The sequence below is a fragment of the Ricinus communis genome, chromosome 1, assembly GCF_019578655.1.
Source record: "Ricinus communis isolate WT05 ecotype wild-type chromosome 1, ASM1957865v1, whole genome shotgun sequence".
In the NCBI taxonomy this organism is placed as follows: Eukaryota; Viridiplantae; Streptophyta; class Magnoliopsida; order Malpighiales; family Euphorbiaceae; genus Ricinus; species Ricinus communis.
Genome location: NC_063256.1, coordinates 33,945,633 through 33,970,491, shown reverse-complemented (window position 1 = coordinate 33,970,491; position 24,859 = coordinate 33,945,633). Strand labels below are relative to the sequence as shown.

Genomic DNA, 24,859 nt, shown 5'->3' with positions numbered 1-24,859 from the left:
TCCTACCAAATACCAGTACAATCATTTCTCATCCAGCATTAATGGCAATATTGTTGACAGCAACAACAACAGTACAGAATAGTGAAGACTTTGGCACTAGTCAAAATTCCAGATATCAGAAGATTTTGGAGAATCATTACCAAGGTGAAAAAAGTGGGTATTATCAAAAGATCCAAATAACACCTAAAAACAAGGGAGAACTCAATAGAATATCTTTCAAATATTATTTAAAAAAAAAAAGAAAACTTACTCTGCTAATTCTCCATTCAAAAATAAATGTCCCAGATAAATTAATAATAACCATAGTAGTAGAAGCAGCTGTACTTACCCTATTACTCAATTCCAGCCATAGTATATTGTAATTTATTTATCCACCCATAACTTAACAAGTAAGAAAATAAATCGACTCAAAATAAGAAAGATGAATACCTACAGAAGTGTACAGAAAAGTTATTTTTTTTAATAACAAAAATGTAGTGAAGAAATAACCACATAATGCAGGAATAAGTAAGAAAAAAATCTGTAATTTGCGCTATTTGGCAATGCCAGCAAATAAAGCCTGAAGGTTAAATCTTCACTTGACAGCACGAAAGTAAAGCATGCTACTATTGACCAGGTTAAACATAAACCTTATATGCAGCAGCAAGAGAACTGGTTGCTTCCTGGATTGCAAAACGAAGAGACTGAACCTCAAATTTCAATGCATCAAAAAGCCGAACAGCCATGTCAATCTTGTCTCTGAGGTAAGGGGAATAGCCATCAAATTAAAGTATCAAATAAACTAAGGCACAACCACAAAAAGGAGAACAGATAGGCAAACCACCTAAAGAGATGGGGCAGGCGCTGTGACAGCAAACCAATTGCTTGAAAAGAAAAGGTCTTGGTGTCCCTTGCAATAACATCTGGAGATAAACTAGATCAATTGCATTGAATGATAAATTTAAATTGGATCATTGACAATGAAATTCTACATATCCTAAAAAGAGCAGCTTTGTACTAGATAATAAAAGAACTTGTTTGCAAAATACCTGATTCTGTATTTGAATATCCATCAAGTAACTTCAGAATCCCATTAAGTATTACTGGGCCCATAAGCTTTAGCTGATCAATTTCTGCCTACATGTATGGAAAGAAAGAAAATAATAGAGGAAAGTTAAAATGAGAATTCCATAGCAGTACTAATATTTTCTGTGCGAAGATGCACCAAATCAGTGGAAGCCGTGGTAGTAAAGTGGAGAACAAACTTCTGGGTCCCAAATGTTTAAGCCAATTGAGCCATACACAGATACACTACATAAAATTCATAAGCTACATCAACGATCACTTCATTAGCTACATCAACGATCCTATAGAGTAGAAGATTACTAATCAACGGTTTGAATACAGTATGATCAAGAAAGTCAGTTTGTATTCCATTAGGTGTATTAGGCTATGAAAACAGCAAGGGGACAGGTTCTTGTTGCTTTTAAGTTAGATTTTAAGAAAGCTAATGGCAGGCTTATCACATTCAAGCTACTTGCAAAATGCCATTCAAGATTATACAAGCAATTGTTATTTTGATTCTTCAAGATCGAAGATTAATTTTTCTCCCATCAAGGAAAAGTTGAGATAAGCGATAAAAGAAATCAAAAGTATTTCTTTTAGATTTGCAATTTTATCAATAAAATTTACTTTTCAGAAGCCTTCTCTTTAAGAACACTAGAATTTATTATTGCAATTGATTAAGTACTTTGCAGTTTTCCAATTCCAGTCACATCCGGAGTTTCCTATTCTATGCAAGTTCGGCTGCCTATATAGAGCACCCTAATAGACTATTAAATTAGGTTTTTATTCTCAATTTTAAAAATGCAGTTTGAAGCTCTTTTAATTGAGAATATTGCAGTTTCATGTACATTATGGTGTATTTTGGCAAAAATGTTATTTTCCCATGTCTCTTAGGCAGGTAACTATTGTATAGTGAACAAATAAATTTTGGAGCTTTCTACTTGAGAAGTATAGAGAGAAAAGAAAAGATTTGCATATGATGTTCATCAATCTAGAAAAGACTTATGATAGAGTTCTAAGAGATGTCTTATGGCGGGCTTTAGAGCGCAAGAGTGCGTCCATATATTCAAGTGCTAAAGGACATGTACAATGGTGCGATACCTAGTGTACATACAAATTGGAGAAGACAGATGAGACTTTCCTAACATTGGCAAGGTTGCACCAAGCCCTTACCTCCTTGCTCTAGTCATGGATGAATTCACAAAGCATATCCAAGAGGATATTCCTGGCAGTGTATGATGTTTGCTGATCATATAATGCTCATAGATGAGACTCAAACGAGATACGAAGCAGAGCTCTCGATGGTTTGGTCATCTGATCACAAAACTTTAAACAAGCCGATAGATCATATTAGGGTAGATGCAGGTAAGAATGGGAAGGGTAAATCTAAGCTAAAATGGAGAAAGGTAGCTCAAAATAATTTAAGGCCTTACATCCTTTTGAGGATGTTATTAAAGACTATATTGGATGGAAAAGAGAATCCATATAGGCGACCCCAATTAACTTGAGGTTAAGGCTTAACTGAGCTGAGTTATGTTAAGTTCTACTTGGGAATATTAAAGTATTATGTACATTACGATTCTGTTGGCAAGCACAATTTTCTCATTTCTAATTTCTATTACATATGAGGGTGCCAAGATAAGGCACCCTATGATTAGGTTATAATTATTGATCATTAAAAAAATCGAATTTGAAAATTAGTTCTCTTGGTTTTGATTGTTGCTTAGTTCTTTATCCAGACCCTAAATTACCAATTTGAAAGTAATATATGTTAATGACAATGATTACTTTGATAAGGAATTTCAGAAGTTGAACAAAGTTTTTAGAAAACTTGGTATAAATGGTTCGATAGTTCTCATGCCAAAGAAGCTTTGATTGCAACAGATACACCAGCAAGATCTTAAAAGATAAAGACAGGCTTTTAGCATGGCATGATATACTTAGCATTTATATTGAATTTTGCTTTATGATTATCCTTCTTTCATTCTACAACTAAATTACCCTCTGCTTAAGCAAAGGGAAGGTATACAGTTCCTATCTAAGCAAACGATCCATCTATCTTTCTTTTAAGATGTCAAGGGGCATCACATTCCAACTTTGTGAACATTAAAATACAACCCAAATCAAGATACGGCCCTTACATGTTTAAACACCCAGACAGTGAATTCCATTCCCAACTGCCTCAACCTTGAAGTGGTGCCACTTCCTAGTGCAATACAGAGGTTAGACAAAGCAAGTTATCAGCAACTGATATTATTATAAGAAATTTGGTATAAAAGCACAGAAATATATATATAAATAAATAAATAAACAAATATACATACACACACATATATATATATATAAAAGATACATACCACTGAAAGGCAAACTAGGATGTCAATAGTAGGGCAATGACTTATGAAGTGCATTAATACTAAGATGATATGGGAACTGAAAACGCCATCATTTTTCTTCATTGTACTTTTTGGCATGTTTAAGGAGCCATGTGTATATGGAGGAATTTTGCATTTAAATTGTTAAGTTTAGGCAAGGGAAATTTTGATAAAACAAACAGGGGTTAAGGCATTGTGTTATATTTGCAGTTATTTCGAGCGTTGGTTGGATAGGAAACACTATGATATTTGAGAACCAAAATCAATTGTGCAATTATTGTGGCTTCTAGGCTTCAGGGGCTTTTAAATGGGTGTTTTTAGCTGATATGTAATATTAATGACAAGCATTATTTCACCAATTATTTATTTGCTTTTATTTTTTTCTAGCCATTCAAACATGTAATATTAGATGCATTAACATGTATACAGTATGATTGGCTTAAAATAAATTGTCAGAATATTAGAACACTAATTCATCATAATAAATTATTATCTAGGACTACATCTACAATCTATTTGAAGAGTTTGGCTACCCATACTAAATATGGCATCAGCATTGCAATGATGTGTAATAAAATAAAAATAATGCATACCATATATACAGCCAAAAATACACTGCAGAGTTGCTGGGAAACTGTTTGCCGCTCTAATAGAGCGACAAAATATAGACATCAATTTCACTTTCAATGCAACACCTGCAGGAGCAACTCTAGATTCTGCAGCAACATTTTCAGCTCCAGCAGAACCTGCATAAAGCATACATCAGTTTTTTAAGATTCACCATAACATCAGGATGTCCCAATGCACAAGACTTTCCAACATTTGACACCATGATCTCCACGTCAAAAACCATGCTATTGCATAATGGGTAAAGATTCACCATAAACATACACAAGTCTCTGTCAATCTAAATTGTAAACTGAAACTGACTAATCTTGATACTGGTTTTCTATCTTTATTTTCAAATAAGAAATCTGAGACACTCATGCACATATTTTATATAAGCAGAGATGCAGTGGAAACTATGAAGACCTACACAGCCACAATCATAAAAAGAGTACTCAAACTTATGTAAGTTAAAAATTAGCAACAACATTCAGGACACAGTATAAAAAATTTCATAACAAATTTGAAAACTAAAATAAAATTAATTAAATGGGTTTAAAGCACATACCATTTAAAAGTAAAAACAACTTGTTCATCAACTTCATATCATCTAAATTAGCAGTAGACGCCTTCTTCTTCAAAAGCTCCTCTCCCCTCTTATTAACAGGCTCTTGGCTTGAAAAACAAATCACCAAACAACGAGATATAGTCGACATTTCAAATTGTTTTAACATAATAAAGTATGCAATAGAAAGGAAGTTTTTTAAGTTGCAAAGAGAGAAAAAAAACATAAGATGTACCAATCTGCACTAGCAGCTAGATATAAAGGATAAACAAGTTCGGGATCCAACTCCATAGCTTCAATGACATTCAAAATGCCCAACTGCTCATAGAAGCCAACAGGAGAAAGTACCACTTTAAGAATTGTAGAAAACTAGTAAACAACTGTAAGCTCCAGTACAGGACAGTTTTTCAGATTTTACTATCACCTTTCTCATCAGAAGCACATCATTTTTCAAAGGATGCTTTCCAGTAACACGATTGCTCTGAGCAATTGAAAGCCCAGCTGGACATCCTCCACTGCATCAAAATAATAAGCTCCTGAGGAAATTTTGAGACCACTGAAAGATCATGCTACTATTGTGATGAACTAAGATACAGACCCTTGAGATGGCTGCTGATACAACATCAAATGAAAGCAGAAGTCGATGAACAATTCTCTATCTTCAGAACTACTTAGTGATCTATATTTTATGGCAACCTCATCATCAATCCGACCAGCATGACACTCACCAATCACCTGAATTCAAGAAAAATCAATAAACACAAATGACGGTCAGCAAAGGCATCCATATGTTAAAATAGCTCCAAAAGCATCTGTAATTTTTTTATAACAATAAAAAATAAGATAAAATATTTTCAACAGATTGTTCAAGTGGGGATTAACTAGATAGAAGGAAAGAAGGTAATAATTAGGAAAATGATCATATATCTCCTGAATATAAAAAGAAAATCACAAGAGAAGAAAAGATTGAAATATTATAAAGTGAAGGACCAATAAAGATAAAAGAACAGCTCTATAAGTCTCCATGCGACTGAAAGAGAATAACAAAAACAATTATTGGAGAACTTATTAACAAATAGCAAATTATACAAAGAGCTAATGAAGCTAAACATACCTTAGTAGCAATTCTCAGGATGATTTCTTGGTGTTGATGAGGAACTTTACAAATGTTAGCTACAAGCATAGGAGCCATATTTTCTTTTTCCTACATAACGTAGTCAAGGATTAATTACAATGAAATTTCAATTAAGAAAGTTTTTGAATCCTATTACAAATAGCATACATACATTTACATGTACACGTTCAAATGCCATCTCAATATACACAATGCAAAAGTTCTTAACCATTGGAGTAGCATTAAGATCTGTATACAGTTTCCATAAGTCCAGTAATGGCAAACCAATCTGAGACTGGTGTTTCACTCTCTTGTTCACGTGACTCAAAATCTCAAGAACCTGCCAACAGAAAAGCCAAAAATTACTAACAGTCGATTAAACAGGCATTTGAATATTGTAGAAAACTAGGATATTGACAGTACAAAATCAAGAAAATAGCTGGTGCTTTATACACAATTGTTACTAGATTTCAATGTAATTGACTAATTTAAACAGACAAAAACCAATTCAAACAAAGGGAGAGAGATTACCTTGTTGCGAACAGCAGTGGATTGAGAGGAAAGAGAGGAGAGAGTGAGAGGAAGGAGCTTGGAGAGCAAAGCCTCGAGCTTAGAATCGTCACATAAAGCCAATCGAGTAAGCATTCGATCCAGCAACTCTTCCGTCTCGACATCAGATTTCGCCGCCGATGACGACGATGAGTCTGCCATTTTGTATCGCTTTTCTTTCTGGACAAGACAGAAAAAACAGCACGTAAATAGATATTCTGTCACGAGAGCTGAGGAACTGGCGTGTTATATGACGATAATTACTAGCGCCGGAAATTTGTTTCTTTAGAAATATTCAAAGCTGTTCCGTTCACGGTTCATTCTACCATCTGCAATCTCTTATTAGACTTGTTCATGGGCCTCGGTACCTGCCTGGCCCGCCTAGGCCCGCATGTTGCCCAAGCCCGGTCCGGTCCGAATCTATATAAAGCCCGGACTTTTCGGGCCGGGCTTAAGATTTTTATAAAAACCCAAATCTGGCCCGATGTTTAGTTTAGTTAGAAAAAAAAATGTCGTATCTAGCATTGTAACCTGACCTTCAACTTATAATTAAGTGCTACATACCATTTAACTACCTATTATTTCTATTTATAGTTTTATTGTTATTAATAATATATTTTAATAAAACTAAACTCAAGCCCGACCCGAACCCGCTCAGACCCGATACAAGTTTAACAATTGGTAGGGACGGGCTGGGCCGGGCTTTTTAAAAAATTTCGGGCTCGGATTTGGGCTGAGAGATATTAAAAAAATTTCGGGCTTGGGAGGGTTCGGGCTTGTTCAAAATAAAATCAAGCCCGATCAGGCCCGGTCCGAGCCCGCCTAGGCCCGGCCCATGAACATGTCTATCTCTAATATAGGAAAAGGTGCAGATTTTGCCCCCTCATGTGTACGGATGTGCACAATTTGGTTAGAATAGAAAACCGAACCGAATAATAATTTTAATTCAGTTTTTATAAATTCAGTTTGATTTTCAATTTCAGTTTTAAGACTTTTTTGTTTATGGGTTTCGTTTATAGTTATTAAATCTGGCTCGGCGGCCTGGCTGATTGAACCATGAACCAAAATATATTTTGGTTTGATCAGCTCTACATTTAATTATTACATTACTCCACCTGAAAATGAATGATCTATAAAAGAGATTTAATCAATAAGTCAAACTAACATTATTCATATTTTACAGTAAAATTTATTTCTTATATTCACTTTTCTATATAATTAATTTTTAATAATGGAATAATTAGTAATCATTTAAAAATTATATTATGTGACATTTTACTATCCTCTCATCCCGAATTACAGTACAATCTTAGCATCAATAATATTGAATAACACAAATCACAAGCAATCATATAATTATTCAATTTAATATTAAATACTAAAATTGAATAGCATCGGTCTAAATGAAATTATAGTTATATGTAATATTCATAGTAAATATTATAATAATAATAATAATTAATAATAATAATAATAATAACGATAATAAAAATAAAAATATTAATAATAATAATTAAATAACATTGCATTAAATAGTAACATGATACAGTTGATTATACGATTTTAACTCAGAGTTCTGTTGAATTTCCTTTAGATGCTTCTACGCCTTTGGCGGAACTGGCTGATCCATCGAATTATCTATTCATGGAAATAATTCAATTAATAAAAAAATATTTTATAAACAACCTCAAGCCTATACTTCAAAATTTGACTATCTAAGAATCTCAACTTGAAAATTCTACTAGAAATTTGATAAAACCTCCCTTAAAATTTGGACATTTACATTTTGTATAATTGGTCTAGAACTTGCTAAAAACACTTCTAATATTTATCAAATATTCAATAGGAGTCGGGTCACCCATATCTGTATCATTTTTCACAAATTACTATATTCATAAAAAAAACTACTAAATTTAAAATAAAAATAAACAATTTTAATTTTAAAATATATATATAATAGATTAACACATTTACAATTCGAATTTGATTCTATTCAACTATAATTGTAATCCACCTAATTACATTATTGATATTTAAACCAAAATAACCTAATTTAAGTATAAACATTAATACTTGCTAACATATTTTTAATTTTAAAAATATTTTAAATGAGTAAATATTAATACAAAAAGTAAAGATATAAATAATATTTTATAAGAATAATTTTAAGTCATATTATAACTGGTCCAACATGTATCATAAATAAAATTAATATTGTATAATATAAATAAGTTTACTTTCTTATTTTTTTTAGACTTCTAGAGTTAATTAAACTTAATAATTATTTAAGATTATTAAACATGGCCTAATAAAAATTAGAAATATAAATTACAAATTAGTAAATATAGCAAATATAAAAATATTCAAAAGCTTGAGGGGACAAATCACAAAAGAATTATGATGATTAGTAAGTCTCTGAAACGAAAAATGAACTTTACTTTATTAAAGAAATAGATAGACCTAGCAAAATTATGTATTGTACATGATAATTAATTAGTCCTAATAGAGATGAACTTTTAAGATCAAGCTTGTACTTAATCCATTATTAATATTATTTATTATTAAAATAAATTAACAAATACTCAAATTAACTCATATAATTAAAAAATAGTAAGATTTTATCAGTAAATTAGTAAAAGTTAGTAATATTATAATCCCAACTTATCGAACTTAATTGAAATATTTTGGTTCGGTCCAATTCGATTTTAAATATATTTTGCTTCAGTTTCGGTTTGATTTTCTTGACATTTAGTTTTCGATTGGATTTAGTAACCGAATCAACTGATGCACACACTTTATATTTAGGGTAAGTTCACATTGGCAAGTCAATTTTTTTTAAATTAAACTGGGAATCACACTGGAAATCACACAAAAATTTTATTGCATGCCCCCTTAGAAAGTGATAAATTTTGAGTTAAACTATCATTATCTCAAAATTGTCGTGTCATAAGTATTTTAATAAAGTTAATTAGTGGGGCCCAATAATATGTATGTATATCCAATCAGTCTTTTCTTGATCATTATTTGTTTCTTCATTTTGTGCATACCTTAAAGAAAATGCACATAGATAGAATTAGACGCATTGACTTTAAAGTTTCATATGCAAATATGCAAGATGAGCAAAAAAAAAAGTATGAAGATGGACTCAACAATCAAAGACTTGAAGACTTGAGTCAATATGAAGATCTAACTGAATTATGAAGCATTAAAAATGGGAAAAGATATAAAGCAGATAAGAGCAATGCAAAGAGCATATGGAGCCATAAACCTCATGTGAGCAAGGATGATCTTTTCATTATACAAAAACAATTAGCTAAAATTTAGAGAATAAATTGTATTATTTGGAAGCGTATATCACAGCATAAGAAGAATTTTAAACATGTTGTTCTCCAAATTGTAGCTCTCAAAGTCTAGTTTCATATGTAAAAAGTCTTGCATCAATATGAGGTGTATGAAAGGTGTAATAGTTGAAATGTTGAAGCATAGTCAAACTATCACGACTAGATAAGCAATAAAATGTATTAATCTTTTGGAGCATGAAAATGGATGATTTTGAAGTTGCTCAAGACTATAAATTTATAGTAGATTGATTAAAGTTTTTAAAGAAAATAGTTCATCAGTTGGATTTATATATCTCAAGATTTTAAGTTCTGAAATAATTACTACAATACAAAATATTGTGCCTACGAAAAGGAGTAGAAAACCATAATGGAGATCATGACCTATATCATGATTGTGAAAGAGACCGTGATTCATCTTCTAATAAGTAAATCACCAACAATTATTTTGTGCTCCAATAGGATAGAGCCATAGGCACTAGCCATTAGATGCAATCAAATTTTTACAACTGTGAATTTCATTTATTGACCGCAAAATGACAATCTTGATTACGATTTTGGCAGTAACTAACAATGCATTTAAATGCAGATTTTATATTTGTTAGAGAATATTTACCCTAAAAGCATCTCCAATGCACTCTTTATATATGTCAAATTTTTTTACTTTAAAGAGTCATAACATAAAACAACACTTTAATGCACTTTTTATTCTTTACATATGAAGTAGAGAATTGATTTGACTCTCATATATGGAGATTCAAACTTCATTTTTTACTTTATATTTAATAAATACATTATAAGTTTCTTAATTGATATTTGTAATTCTCATTTTTTATTAATAAAAATTAAAACAATTAATGCATATGAAAATAAAAGTAAAATAAATAATAAGAAATAAAGAGTCCATTAAACTTAAATAAAATATTTTACTATTTATATTTGAATATTTCTTAAGATGTTGTTTATTATAGAAATTGCACTTTTTAAAATAAATGGTGCTCTAACTAATTATTGTAATGACTATGTTGACCGTAAGGTTTCATATGTAATTTTGACAATACAAAATATTATTACTGCTAGCAATCTTGTCTAGTATTATTGTTAGTAGGTACTCTTTCATTTCAATTGATGCAATGAAGCAAACATATAGCAAGGCTTGGAGTATGCATTATGCAAGATGAAGATAAAGACGTAAGCATGAATATTGATTTAAGAGTTAAGGACTTGAAAACTTGAGTCAATATAAAAATCAAGATAAAATCATGAAACAATAAAGATAAGAAGAGTGATAGAGCATATAAGGACAATCCAATGAGCATGTATAGACAAGAAACTCATATGAGCAAGGATGATCTATATGAGAGTAAAACGGTTGCTGAAGTTTAAAGAATAAATTGTACTACTTGAAAGCGTTTATAAAGACAAGCCATGTATGGATGGATGGTTACTCTCTAGTTTCATGAACAAAAATTAGTATAATTTTAGGAGCTTGGAAGATGGAGTTTTGGATTTTTAAGTGAATTATACTCAAGCTGTCATATTGGATTACAAAAGATGGGGTCAATTAGAATTAGTGGCATTATTTATACAAGAGAAATTTTAATATGCCCTTCCCCAGATTTATAGTTCTAGAAGTCTAGTTTCATATGTAAAAGGTCTTACATCAATCCGAGGTGTATGGGAGGTGCAATAGCCGAAATACTAAAGCATGTTCAAACTACCAAGACTAGATGAACAATAATATGTTTTAATTTTTTAAAACATGAAGATAGCTGATCTTGGAGTTGCTCAAAATTACAAAGTTGTCGTGGATTGACCAAAATTTCTAACAAAATAAAAATTTTATCTTTTTGGAATTTTATATCTCAAGGTTTTGAGTTTTAAAATAGTCACGCCCGTGACACAAATTTTACGCATGTGACTCAATAGTAGAAAATTAGCAGAAATATTTACAACTTGCATTCACAACCATGTAAAAGGTTCTTTACGCCCATGAACAATTATTTGCGGCTATGGGCACTTAAAAATTTTAGTTTTTAGAGTTGTTAAAGTTAAAAAACTATAGCTGTTGTATCCCTCATGCCCATGAAAGTTTATTCACGCTCGTGACACCCTTTAAACAATTATAGCTTCATCTTTTGGAGGGGATAACTACTAGTTCTTGCTTGGAGCTACAAATATACATTTTTAACATGAAATACATAGGTTCTTGAGCTCTCTAAAGTGTAAATATAAGTAAAAAATATTTTCAAATATCAATGTGAGATTAAATCATCATCAAACCTTCTTGTTCTTCATTTTTTGGATTGAAACACTTAGTTTGAGGGTAGTGAACTCATTTTACTTTTGTTCTTGAGCTTATTCATAGAGAGTGAGCTGAGTTTTTCTTATAACATTATTAAAATATCTTTTTAATAAGATTGAAGGTTGAATTTTGATTGGGTTGTTTGTGAAAACTTTATAAATACTTTTGGAACACTTTCTTGGAAAAGGAGAGTTGAGTTAGGAAGGAAGTAAGTTTGTTATGTAGTAAAGATTTGAGTGTTAGCCATAGAAGATACTTCTGTTTGAGTGTTAGTCATTGAAACACTTGTAAGAAGTTTAAGTTTAGGCTTGAAAATACTTGGTTTTGATCTTGCATCCATAAAAGGATCATTGTTAGTGCAAACTAAAGTGAAGCTTGAGGAGTGGGCATAGGCAAGGAGTTGGCTGAACTACTATAAATTATTGAATTTGATTTTCTCTTCCTTGAACTCTTATATTTACTTATGTCTATTTTATTGCATACATTCTTATATTGGATTGTTTAATTGCTTTGATTAATTACTTCCGCTTATATTAGTTTTAAAACTCAAGTTTTTCAAAGCAAAAATTTTTAGTTGAAGTTAATTTTTGTAAACAACCAATTCACTTCCCCCTTTTACTATAATGTATTTTAAGCTATATGGAGGAAAGATACTATAAATACTCATTTGAAATATGAAATTAAGAGGTTCTCATGGTCTCCAAAGTTTATATACAAGTAAGAAATATTTTTGTACATCTTTGAGCCATCAAATTATTATTAGACCTTCTTGTTCTTTATTTGTAGAATTTGAGAGTTGTGAATTCACTCTATTTTTAATATTTGACAAAATAAAAGAGAATTTCTAAAATATTTTTAGTATCATTTCATTAAAAGAATAACAAATATAAAAACATCAAAAAAGGTCAGATCCCTTAATCCTAGGTCTAATATAGTAAGCATAATTAAATCCCTTAATCCTAGGCCTATTATAGAAAGAAATATAATTGTACTTACAACAAGAGTATATACAACAAGAATGAAAATCCTAGAGAGGTAATTATTGGGTAATACAACTTTTAAAAAATAAAATCTATAATATATGAGTAACAACTTTTATATAAATATATATAAGTACGAACTAAGAGAATTTTTTAACTAATTAAAATTTTCTTAATGTTAATCAATAATTATTAATGTTATTCTAATTATTTGATAATTTTTTTTATCCAAATTCTATATATAATTAATTTGATTTCCTAATCCTAATAGAATTAATTATAGTTATTAATCCAGTTCAATTCTAATCCTATCAGAATTTCATATACATTTCTAATCCTATAAAAAAATGAGGAATTATCACATCACACTATAAATATACCTATGATGGAGTTCAAATAACTCGGTACCAATTTTCACAAAAAATTGAAGATAAGAAGAAAAAATAGGTATGACAATTTTAATTTAATTTAATTTATATATTGATTCATGTGTTCATTATTATTATAATACTTCATCTAGATATGAAAATTTCCTTTTTATCATAAAATATAAAATTTATCTCTTCTTATATTCTTTTACTATTTTTTAAAAATAAAAATTATATTTTATTTAATTATAATAATTTTAATATTAAAAGTGTTATATTATAAAATTAAGGATTATTAAAACTATAATATTGAACTTTTTATATTTCTTTTTCGTTAACATGGATTTATTTCAATATTTTTATTAAATAATTATTAAATTAATATAATTAAATTATTATAAGAAAATAAATGAAAATAAATATTCAATTAAAATAAATTATTTTTTAGTTAATTATGATTTCACTATTAAAATATTATTTTATAAAATTAAAAATTAAATAATTATTAAAACTAAAATATTGAACTTTTTAATATTTGTCTCTTTATTAAAATGAAAAAATAATTCAGTATTTTTTATAAAATAATTATTCAACTAATATAAATTATTTTTGATAAATAATAATTTTAATAAGAAATATAATTGGATAAAATAAATATATAAAATTTAATATTGATAATGAGTCATTAAATAAATTTTTTTTAATGTTTTATGATTTTATATGATAAAGAGTAACTATTCATTAACTTTATAAAGTATATAATATAACATCAGTTCGATAAAAAAGTCGTAAAATACTTAAATTTGTTTAAAAATTTTATATTATATATTAATCAATTACTTTTATGTTATACCTTTTATAATAATAAATTTATGCGTATACTACATATGATGAGTAATACTATTTATATATATATATATATATATATATATATATATATATATATATATATATATATATATATATATATATATATATATGGGTATTACCAATTGGCTATAGCTTTAAGAGATTTAATTGGCAACAATTCAATTGGTACTAGAATTTTCTCTTAAACTGTGAGGTCTTAAGTTCCAACTCACGTCCAATCTAATGTAATTAGAATACAACATATTAATAAATCGCTATATAACAATTCAATAAACTTACAATTTATTCAAAAAAATTATACTGCATCATATCTATGTAAAAAAATAAATGCACACGTTAAATTTTTTTTTATGCCTCAAAAATAAATATAAATATCAAAAATATTTTATATTTCAGTATATATATATTAAATATTAAATTTACCGAGCTGATTAGTTTTGTATTTTATAGCAAAAAATCATTTAAATGCAAGATATCACATTAAAAATTAAGAAAAAAAAAACTTTTATTTTGGTCACTAGTAGAAAAAAAATGTTTTAGTAATTTATTGTAATACCTAGAATTTCCCTTTAATAATGATAATGTTAATAATAATTAATAAATGAGTTTTTATTTAAAATAATTTTACTTTATTTTTATTTGGTGTAAATTGGAATGATTTAAATAGAAATTTTAATGCTAGACAAATAAAGGAGTTATTTTCTATATCCTATTAGTTTGATTTTTAAGGAATTAATTAAGTAAATTCTATGAGAAATAAATTATATTTTTGGTTAATCAAATTTTTTTTCCAAATAAATATATATAAATTAAATTCTATATTTGAGTGTTATGGAAGAATTTGTAAAGGATATTTTATAAAAGAATTTTTGGAGAAAATGGCATTTAAATTAGCTAATGCTGTTAAATCTTAATTGGAAAACATTTAGCAAATTAATTAATTAAATTAATTGTGTGTTAGGACTAAATTGAAAATTTATTTTAGAAAAAGGATTAAAAGTATAATTTTATTAATATTGGGGTTTTAATGAAAATTTGTATATTTGGTATTTTCATAATTAAATATGTCGGCAAGGGCTTTTTGGTAATTTTATATTTAAAAGTAAGGGTAAATATATAATTGTATATTTTCAATAATTCTAATTTGGCCCAAATTAAATAGTTAGGAGTTTAATTGAAAAGCTAAAAAAAAGTTTAAGGGTTAATTGAAAATTTTGCAGAATGAAATTGTTAATAATTAAAAAAGTTGAAGGACTAAATGGTAAAGAAGAAAATTTCAGGGACACATTGTTGTTGTAGAGAAGAAAGAAAAGAAAGAAAAGGAGAAGAAGGCGTCGGGGGGTCGCTGAGGAAGAGAGGGAGAGGAGGAAGGGAGTGGCTCTACCGCGTGGCCAAAGCCTCGACAACAATGATGGGGCGTGGAGGCGAGGAAAGGGTCGTAGCTTCCTTTCGCCGTATGCTTCCAAAGATCGACAACCACCGCTCTTGGTGGCGATCGACTCGGCTTTCATTTTAAGTGTCGTAAATGGTACAGAGAGAACGGGTGGCACATTTTCTACGAGCGGTGATGGATGGATGATCGGAGGGCATATCTGGACTCCTCTCAACTCAAGCTTTCCAATGGCACCGGTTTCGTGGCGATCAGATTTCATTTGAAAATCAACGGCCAAGATCGTTTGTAAATCCCTCTGGATGATCGGGAGTCGGATCGGAAGCGGGGATCGTCATCAGTGCGTCGTTTTGAGTCCGATGGTGTATTCAGATCGTCGATCGGACTCCGGCGGTTGGAGGCGAGTCGACCTAGCAATCAAGCGTCTCAGTAATTTCTCTAGCTCGTTGATTTTAGAATTCTTTGGTAAATTTTATGTTTACTGGATTGTGTTGAGCATTAGAGATATTGTGAGTAAAAATAATTATTTGTCGGACTGCCTGCCTTAGATCATGACTTATGATGTGTGGCAGAGTCGGAAAAAAATGTAAAGTCTTGGAGACCCGACTCCCGTTAAAATAAATTGTTGAATATTTGAAGTGTTTTTTGGCAGGTCTTGAACCCGTTTTACGGGAGGTAATTGTTCGTATTCTAGGGGAGGTTCTGCCGAATTTCAGGTAGAATTTACCCGAGTCGAGATTTTTAGACAGTCAGTCCTAGGAATCTAGACCTAGGGTTAATTGTCAAATATTTCAACATTATTGATTAATTATATTCCGTGATTAGATAATCCGTCAGTTCAGCTCGCTCCACCCGAGGCATCGGAGCAGAGTTAGGAGGTCGTCAAAGCTATGAGTTAAAGTCATATGTCCGTTTACATGTGTTATGTTGAGACTTTACAAAATAATTTTGATTACATGATTTAATATTTTAATCAGTTATTTTAATCGCTATTTATATAAGTTTCATTTTCTGCATTATGATTTTATTATTTCGTGTTGACTCGGGATGAGGCAGCTGTAGCACTTGCTATCGATGAGATGCATCGGTATATGAATCAGAGACAAAAAATTAAGGGGATAAGGTTTGTAAATTTTAAAAGAGTAAATTAGGAATTGCCCTAGTCGAGCATTGCTCTCTAGGCTGAGTAGAGTGAGTGTGCCGGAGTAAATATTCCTGGTCGAGCATTGCTTTCTGGGCGCCGGCTTAATTGGAAACCTAAGTGACCAGACTAGAGTTAAGGATCCTGATCGAGCTTCGCTCTCTGGGCGCCAGTCTTAATGGAGTAAGAGAGCCGAAAGGCTAAGAGTGTTAGTGATAATTAAGTGTCTGAACTGGATTTAAGAACCCCAGTCGAGCTTCGCTCTCTAGGCACCAGTTCTGTTAGAATGAGAGAGAGTCGAGATGTTTAGTGTTGGGATTAAGTTTCTGCTGAGGTACTCCATCCTGTAGTAGGTGAAAAATTATTTTATTTAAGCATGACATGACACGTTTATTTTTGCATGACCTAGTATTTATTTCAAAATAAATAAATGTGTTATTGAAGCCACAATTTATATTAACAGCTACATTCTACATAAATACTTCGGTCTGCCAGAAAAACTAGGCGAGACCTGAAACTCAGAAAATTTACAACTGATACATCTACTATTACTACTGCGGAGAATCTAAGATTTACCAATTTATATACCAAATCAAATACATCACCCGATGATGAAGGAGTCGGGTTACTGAATAAAAGTCGCGAGAGGACTAACAGTCACGAATCTGAAAAACAGTACAAATGAAACTGTCAGTCTCGAGAGTGAGTTAAAATCAAATAATCTGGGAACTATTGCATTTTTCTCAGAAAACATAGATTATTCAAATCAATATATCAACCATGCACGTAAATACAATCCATATTATAATCATACCATAATAAATAAATAAATGAATAAAAGAAAAAATATTTTTACTTTTACGGGACGAGTGGCTCAGTAGAACCCTAACCCCAAATTCTAACAGCCATTTTGGCTCTCTTAATCCAATAAGACTGGCGCCCCGAGAGCAAATCTCGACCAGGGACCTTACTTCCAGTTTGGTCACTTAAGTATCCAAATAAGCCGGCGCCCCGAGAGCAATGCTCGACCAGGGACCTTACCTCCGGCAATTTACACAAATCAGCCCAGAGAGCCATGCTCGACTAGGGCAAACCCATAAAAAATCTGATTACATGTTCATGATCATTACCGGTGCCCACGCGGTCCTGATGTAACCCATCAGACGGCATGTTCTACGAAAGCCACATCCCCAAATCGAAATCATCACATATAATAAATATCATTGTATAATGAAATCATTCAATTATATCAAAATAACAATTAACAATTAAGAGTAAGACATCAGGCAACTCATGTGGAAAACTGACTATATTTGGTATTATTATAACATTACTATAATAATACTTATATTATCTTCATTAATTAATAATCCAAGTAAAATTATTTACATCATGATACTAATAACCAAATTAAGCATAAACTTCTAAAATAGCATATTAAAATCAAACTTAGCAATAGTGCAATGATTAAATGACTTTAACTCACAGAATTGGGCGACCTCCTAGCTCTGCTCCGGTGCCTCGGTTGGAGCGAGCCGAACAAACAGACAATCTAGTCACGGAAAATAATTTATCAAAACGCTGAAACAATCGATCTTTAATCCTAGGTCTAGACTCCTAGGATTGACTGTCTAAGAATCTCGACTCAGGAGAATTCTACCGAAAATCCGGCAGAACCTCCCCAACAACACGAACATTACCCCCCGTAAAAACGGGTCCAGGACCTGCCAGAAGAACACTTCAAATATCCAACAATTTAAACAACGGGAGTCGGGTCCCCAAACTTCACTTTTTCCCGACTCCGCCACACAACACAAAATACGAGGCAGGCAAACTGACAGACAATTATTTTTTACTCACAAATATCATCAAATACTCAATATAACCCAATAAACACAAATTTAAAATCAAAGGATTTTCAAGATCAACGGCCAGAGAAAATTACCGAGACGCTCGGTCGACTCGCCTTCGGCCGCCGGAGTCCGATCGACGATCTGGACACACCATCGGACTCACAACGACGCGCTGATGACGATCCCCGCTTCCAATTTTTTGATCTGACACCCGATCATCCGGAGAAATTTGCGGACGATCACGACCGTCGATTTGCAAACGGAGCTCGATTGCCACGAAACCAGTGCCATCACGAAGCTTGAGCTGAGGAGAGTCGGGATACGTCCTCCGATTGTCCATCCTCCGCCGGAGCTCGCCGAAAAAACTATAAAACACGGCTGCCACCACTTCGCCAGAACTCTCTCATCCCGGCCACTAAACCGACACGCCGCCAAAAGGAAGCTCTCCAAGGGGAGGCCGATCGCCACCGAGATCGGCCGGGCCGAAAGTCCGCAACACGCCGATTCCCGCTGGAGTCATTGCTGGGCCGTCACCTGGCCCGCGCCTCTGAGCTTGCCACCGACTCTCTCTCTCTCTCTCTCTCTCTCTCTCTCTCTCTCTTCCTTTCTTCTTCCCCAATTTTCTTTCCTTTCAATATCGACATTGGGCCCCCGAACTTTTTCTTATTACAATTGGTCCCTCAACTTTCTTAATTACTTACAGTTCCATCCATCAAAATTCCAATTTAACCCCAAAACTTTCCTTTAGCCTTTCAATTAAGCCCTTAACTAATTAATTTGGGCCAAATCCGAATTATTAAAAATACCCAATTACAAAAATACCCCTGACCGACATATTTATTTACAAAAATACCAAGCTCACAAATTTCCATTAAAACCCCATAAAAATAACATTATACTTTCAATCCTTATTCCAAAATAAATTTTCAATTTAGTCCTAACACACAATTAAATTAAATAATCAATTTCCAACTTAAAATTTAATACTACTAATCAATTATAATACCAATTTTCTCAAAATTATTTTATAAAAACATCCTTTATAATTTCTTCCAAAATTTTTCAATATATAATTTTACTTATATAAATATGCATTTGGGAAAATTTTGAATAACCAAAATATAATCATTTCTCAAATAATTTACTTGAATAATTTCTTAAAATTTCAAACTAATTGGGTATAGAAAATAACTCATTTATTTGATTAATATTAAATTTTTCATTAAATCATTTCAAATTAAACCCAATAATAATGAAGCTAAAATTAACTTAAATAAAAATTCATTATTAAATATATAAAAATTTCGGGTGTTACAATATCTAACCCCATTTTTCCTTGCAATAAAATCATAAAGGAAATATATATTAATTTTAGATATGAATGATACAATAAAAACGTTTGCTTTTGAGAGTAAAAAATACTAGGTCCAAGACATCATTTCTGCACTATGTAAATTCATCTCATAAAAATCCAAATATGTTTTTCTTTTTTTCCGATTTAAAAGGTGTTAGATTTTGGATCCGGCTCTATTATAATAGATGGTAAATCTCAAGTTAAGGAAATAAGAGTGGCTCTCAAATAGTAGGTACTATATAACTTCTAAATGAAAGTTACATAGGAGAATTATCTATATAAAGTGAATGAAATAATTTAAATATATAACCTTTTTCATATGTTTGAAAAAAAAGCATGAAAAAGAAGAAGCAAAATCTCTCTTTTAATTTCTCTACAAAAAAATAAAGGAGTTTAAGTTGTGAACCGATGGATGTTTTTCGTTTGTAATTACATCCCATGATTGGTGATTAATTTACAATTTAAATCCCTTTTGCTTCCACTATTTATAAATTAAATTATAAAATATATTTATATAATTAAATGGATTTGAAGGAATTAGTGCTCTTTAGAGAGTGATGACAACCTATCTTGCTTCTTTCAAGATATTAATAATTGAACTTTTCTTCTTTTGGCGACTTTAAAAGTGCAGCTTCCATTCTGATTTGGCACGTGAAAAAAAGGTTTTGTATTTTTTAAAAGTCAATTCTTTTTGTAAAAATTTAAATTATTAAAAATTTAAAGTCTTATAAAACTCATAATTCTCGAATTTTATAATTCTTAAGAATTTAAAATTTATTATTTTTTATAGATGGATTTTGAAGTTTTATTATTTATATATGAAATCTCATTGTTCTTTTCATATTAGAAATTATATAAAAGTTTCACAATAAATCAAAATGATTTGTATATTTTAATATATGAAACATGCTAATATGATTTTAGTTTTTTTATTATTTTAAAAAATATTTAATATCTATATTAAAATCATAATTAAAATAAAAAATAGAAATTTCATATAGAAAATAAGATAACTAAATTTTTAGATAAAAATATTTTTTTATTAGAAAAGATTAATCAAAATAAGAATTTTAATTTGAATATATAATATATTAAATCTTATCTTTTAAATTTAGAGTAATATTATAAAAATATAAGGTTAACAAATTTCTAGGAATCATCTTTCTTATATACTTAAACTTATTTTTTAAAAATTTAAATTCTTATAAATTTAAATTCAATTTTAACTATCTAAAAAACAATAAAATTTTATATACTTAAACTTTTAATGTTATCATTATTTTTCTATTAAAAGAACCGACTCAGGTGTACTCTAGGTACCCAACTCGAACTAGTTACTCAACATACAAATTTAAACCTAAATTTGACCCTAAAAGTTCTTGGATATGTTTATTTTTAGTCTATACATATATAGAAAGCAGAGTGCTAAAAGTGTTTAGATTATTAATGTAATGTCCAGTTTTCTCATGTGTTAAAATTACTTACGTGATATTATTATTAATTTTTATAATTATTCAATAATCCTATCTTAAAAGTAGATGTATTATTTTACTCTAATATTAATTATGAAATCTTGAGATATTAAAAGAATTTCATTAAATTATTTATAATTGTTATTGTGCTACAATTATATTTATAATATATCTAGAATATAATATTCATTTTGAAGCATATGATTTTTAAAATTTATGCATGAGTTTTTTTTTTAAATAAAGAAGCATAACTTTTATTTTTTTTTTCAAATTAAAAGTTTCTATATTAAAGAAAATAATAGCATCAATGCAACCAACTAGTAGACAACTAATAAAATTTACCTATACTAATTGTGTAAATTAACAACAACAATACCAAAATTAAAATAGTAAGAGTTACTATAAATTAGCAATTATATTAAATAACATGCCTCGCTGAACAATTTTCATACAACCCTTATTCATAGTCCACTTCTTACTACAACATTACTTACACTACTCCTCCATGGCCTTAAGCATAGTCATTCTTTCTGAGATGGCTATAACAACTATCCTTTTCTTCATTACTCACTTCTTCATTTGCTCTCTTCTTAGAAAACCCTCTCGTCCACTTCCTCCGAGGCCAAAAGGGTGGCCAATAATAGGTGCTCTTCCTCTTTTAGGAACAATGCCTCATGTTAAACTAGCTGAGTTGACAAAAAATATGGTCCTATAATGCACTTAAAAATGGGTACTTGTGGTATGCTTGTAGCTTCCACTCTTGATGCTGCTAGAGCATTTCTCAAAACCCTAGACCTGAACTTCTCAAAATGCTTTGTAGATGCAGGAGCAATCCATTTAGCTTATAATGCACAAGATATGGTCTTTAATCCATTTAGCTTGAAACTCTTACGAAAGTTGAGTAATCTTCATATGCTCGGCGGCAAAGCTCTTGAAGATTGGGCTCAGGTTCGAGCCATTGAGCTAGGTCACATGGTTCAAGCTATGTGTGACACTAGCCAAAAAGGTGAGCATGTAGTTGTCCCTGAAATGTTGGCCTATGCACTAGCGAATATGATAGGTCAAGTTATACTCGGTCGTCGAGTGTTTGTCACTAAAGGTTCAGAGTCTAATGAGTTCAAAGACATTGTATTGTAGAGCTCATGACCTCTGCAGGATTCTTTAACATTGGACATTTTGTACCCTCCATTGCTTGGATGGATTTGCAAAGGATAGGGACAAGGATGAAGAAATTGCATAAGAAGTTTGATGTTTCATTGAAAAAAATGATGGAGGAATATATGGCCACTGCACATCATCCTAAAGGGAAGCGAGATTTTCTTGATATCTTATGGTTAACAGAGAAAATTCTAACGGTGAAAGGCTTAGTATCACAAACATTAAAGCTCTTCTCTTGGTATGGATAAGTATCTTCAATAAATTATTAGTAAAAGTACAAAATGGCTATCTTTATTGGTTAAGAAAATGTCTATTATTTATTAACTAACTTAGTAACTGAAGTTTAACTAGTAAAATTATGTAAATTAGCTGTCTTTAATCAAACTCGATATTGGAACTAATTTAGTAAAATATGTGAAAAATCACCTTCAGATTTCTCATGTGCATGAGTTGGATTAGGGAAAGGTTAGGTGTATGGTTATATATGCCAAAGTATATTGTTTTAATACATTGTATATAATAAAGTTAGTATAAGAAGTAGATATGACATGCATATATTTTATTTATAATAAAGTTTACTGCTTCAATTACTTTAAGAAAGGAAAATTTTTATCCAGCCTTGGTGTATATACCACAACTAATAAGAGAATGATAGATATATATAAGTATTTTATATTTTGGTATTAGATGATTGTTATATGCTCCATCATTTAAAACTGGTGAATATATTTCAATTATTTATCAGTTTGCTGTATAGTGTGGGGTCATATACCAAACCTAAGTAAGAGATTATCGAAAGAGAATTAGAGTTTTTCTATGTTCCTACGTATCTAGTTTCCATATTTATTTATTTGCTTTTTTTTTTTCCTTATATTGACTAAGAATTTATATGCTTAATTTTATTTTGTTTTTTATTTTTTCGTAAGAACTTATTCACTGCAGGCACTGATGCCTCATCGAGTATAATTGAATGGGCGTTAAGTGAGATGTTTAAAAACCCTAGCATACTTAAACGTGCTCATGATGAGATGGATCAAGTGATCGGCTAGAACTGGAGACTTGAAGAGTCCAACATACTAAAGCTTTATACTTATAAGCTATATGTAAAGAAACATTCAGAAAACACCCATCAACACCTTTAATCTTGCCAAGGGAATTAACCCAAGCATGTGAAATGAATGGCTATTATATACCAAAAAATACTAAACTTATCGTTAACATTTGAGCAATAGGAAGAGACCCTAATGTGTGGAAAAATCCATTAGAATTTACCCCAAAAAAATTTTTAATTGAAAAATATGCAAAAATTAATCTAATAGGAAGTGACTTTGAATTGATTCCATTCGGGGCTGGAAGAAGAAGTTGTGTAGGAATCAGGATGGAATTGTGCTAGTGGAGTACATTTTGGGTACAATAGTACACTTTTTTGATTGGAAAATAACCAATGGAGTTGATAGATTTAACATGGATGAGGCCTTTGGATTGGCATTGCAGAAAGCTGTCCCTTTTTCTGCTAGGGTTAACCCTAGGCTTGCACCAAGTGCATGTACTTGGTAAAGCTTGTAGACCCTTGTCCAAGCCATAAAGTCTTAGTTAATGCTTAAGGTTGTTGCCCTTTTGAACTTTTATTTATATGTTTTCTTTATTCATTGGAGGGCCAACAAGCTACGGACTACAATAATAGGGGGCAGTCATCCTCTTACAGTTATCATAAAGGTGAAAACTCACCAAGTGCAGAGGAGAGAACTCGAACTCGAGACTTTTCACTCCCATGAGTAAACACTCTTGCCACTTAAGTTAGGCCTGAAATGTTCCTTTATGTTGTTTAATAGCATGTTTGTGAGCTATTATATGTGTCTTTCTTTTATGAAATAATGTTACTTTATTTTCCTTTCTTGGTATAATTATTTTGAGGAAAAAAATTATAAAGTAATAGGAAAAGATAATAATACACATAAAAGTAATTAATAGAAAAGAAAAAGGTTTCATTATGAAGCAGGAAATTAAATAATTAAACTGGAGCCACAATTTGAGGTCATGGTACAAGATCATAATATGGATCAGTAAAGAGTTCTATATGTGTAGCATAGAGATTGAGAATTTCTATATATGGATCATAGAGAAATGAGAATTTTAGATATCCTTGGTACTTCTATCTAGCAACTAAGCTAGAGCCTTCTACCTTTATTCTTGTTAATTTTATATTTTTATACTTTAACATTGAATTATTATCATATAGTAAATTATTTAAAATTAGATGGCCAATTATCTATCAATTTTGTATACAATATGGACATGCACTTATACACTTAGACTATGTAAAAATCTTTTTTCTAGTGTAACAAATGATATTCCGCTGAAATTTATTTTTCCAAAT

At 30.5% G+C, this 24,859-nt stretch overlaps 1 protein-coding gene and 1 pseudogene across 2 annotated transcripts in view; one reads left to right on the top strand and one right to left on the bottom strand.

Moving 5' to 3' along the window:
- LOC8258239 (proteasome adapter and scaffold protein ECM29) overlaps positions 1-6,563 on the bottom strand; it is a 28,290-nt gene extending 21,727 nt beyond the window's left edge. For both annotated transcript variants that reach the window (XM_048370451.1, XM_048370452.1), the window contains exons 1-12: positions 6,236-6,563; positions 5,877-6,044; positions 5,705-5,794; positions 5,189-5,325; positions 5,015-5,105; positions 4,826-4,908; positions 4,594-4,700; positions 4,013-4,165; positions 3,186-3,250; positions 1,029-1,116; positions 824-902; positions 630-738 (exon numbers count right to left, since the gene is read on the bottom strand). In XM_048370451.1, coding sequence (XP_048226408.1) covers positions 630-738; positions 824-902; positions 1,029-1,116; positions 3,186-3,250; positions 4,013-4,165; positions 4,594-4,700; positions 4,826-4,908; positions 5,015-5,105; positions 5,189-5,325; positions 5,705-5,794; positions 5,877-6,044; positions 6,236-6,415 — 1,350 coding nt within the window. In that variant the 5' untranslated portion in view covers positions 6,416-6,563. The remainder of the gene's footprint in view (positions 1-629; positions 739-823; positions 903-1,028; positions 1,117-3,185; positions 3,251-4,012; positions 4,166-4,593; positions 4,701-4,825; positions 4,909-5,014; positions 5,106-5,188; positions 5,326-5,704; positions 5,795-5,876; positions 6,045-6,235) is intronic.
- A 15,266-nt stretch (positions 6,564-21,829) lies between these two features.
- Positions 21,830-24,039, top strand: LOC107261791 (annotated as a pseudogene).
- Positions 24,040-24,859: the final 820 nt, after the last annotated feature.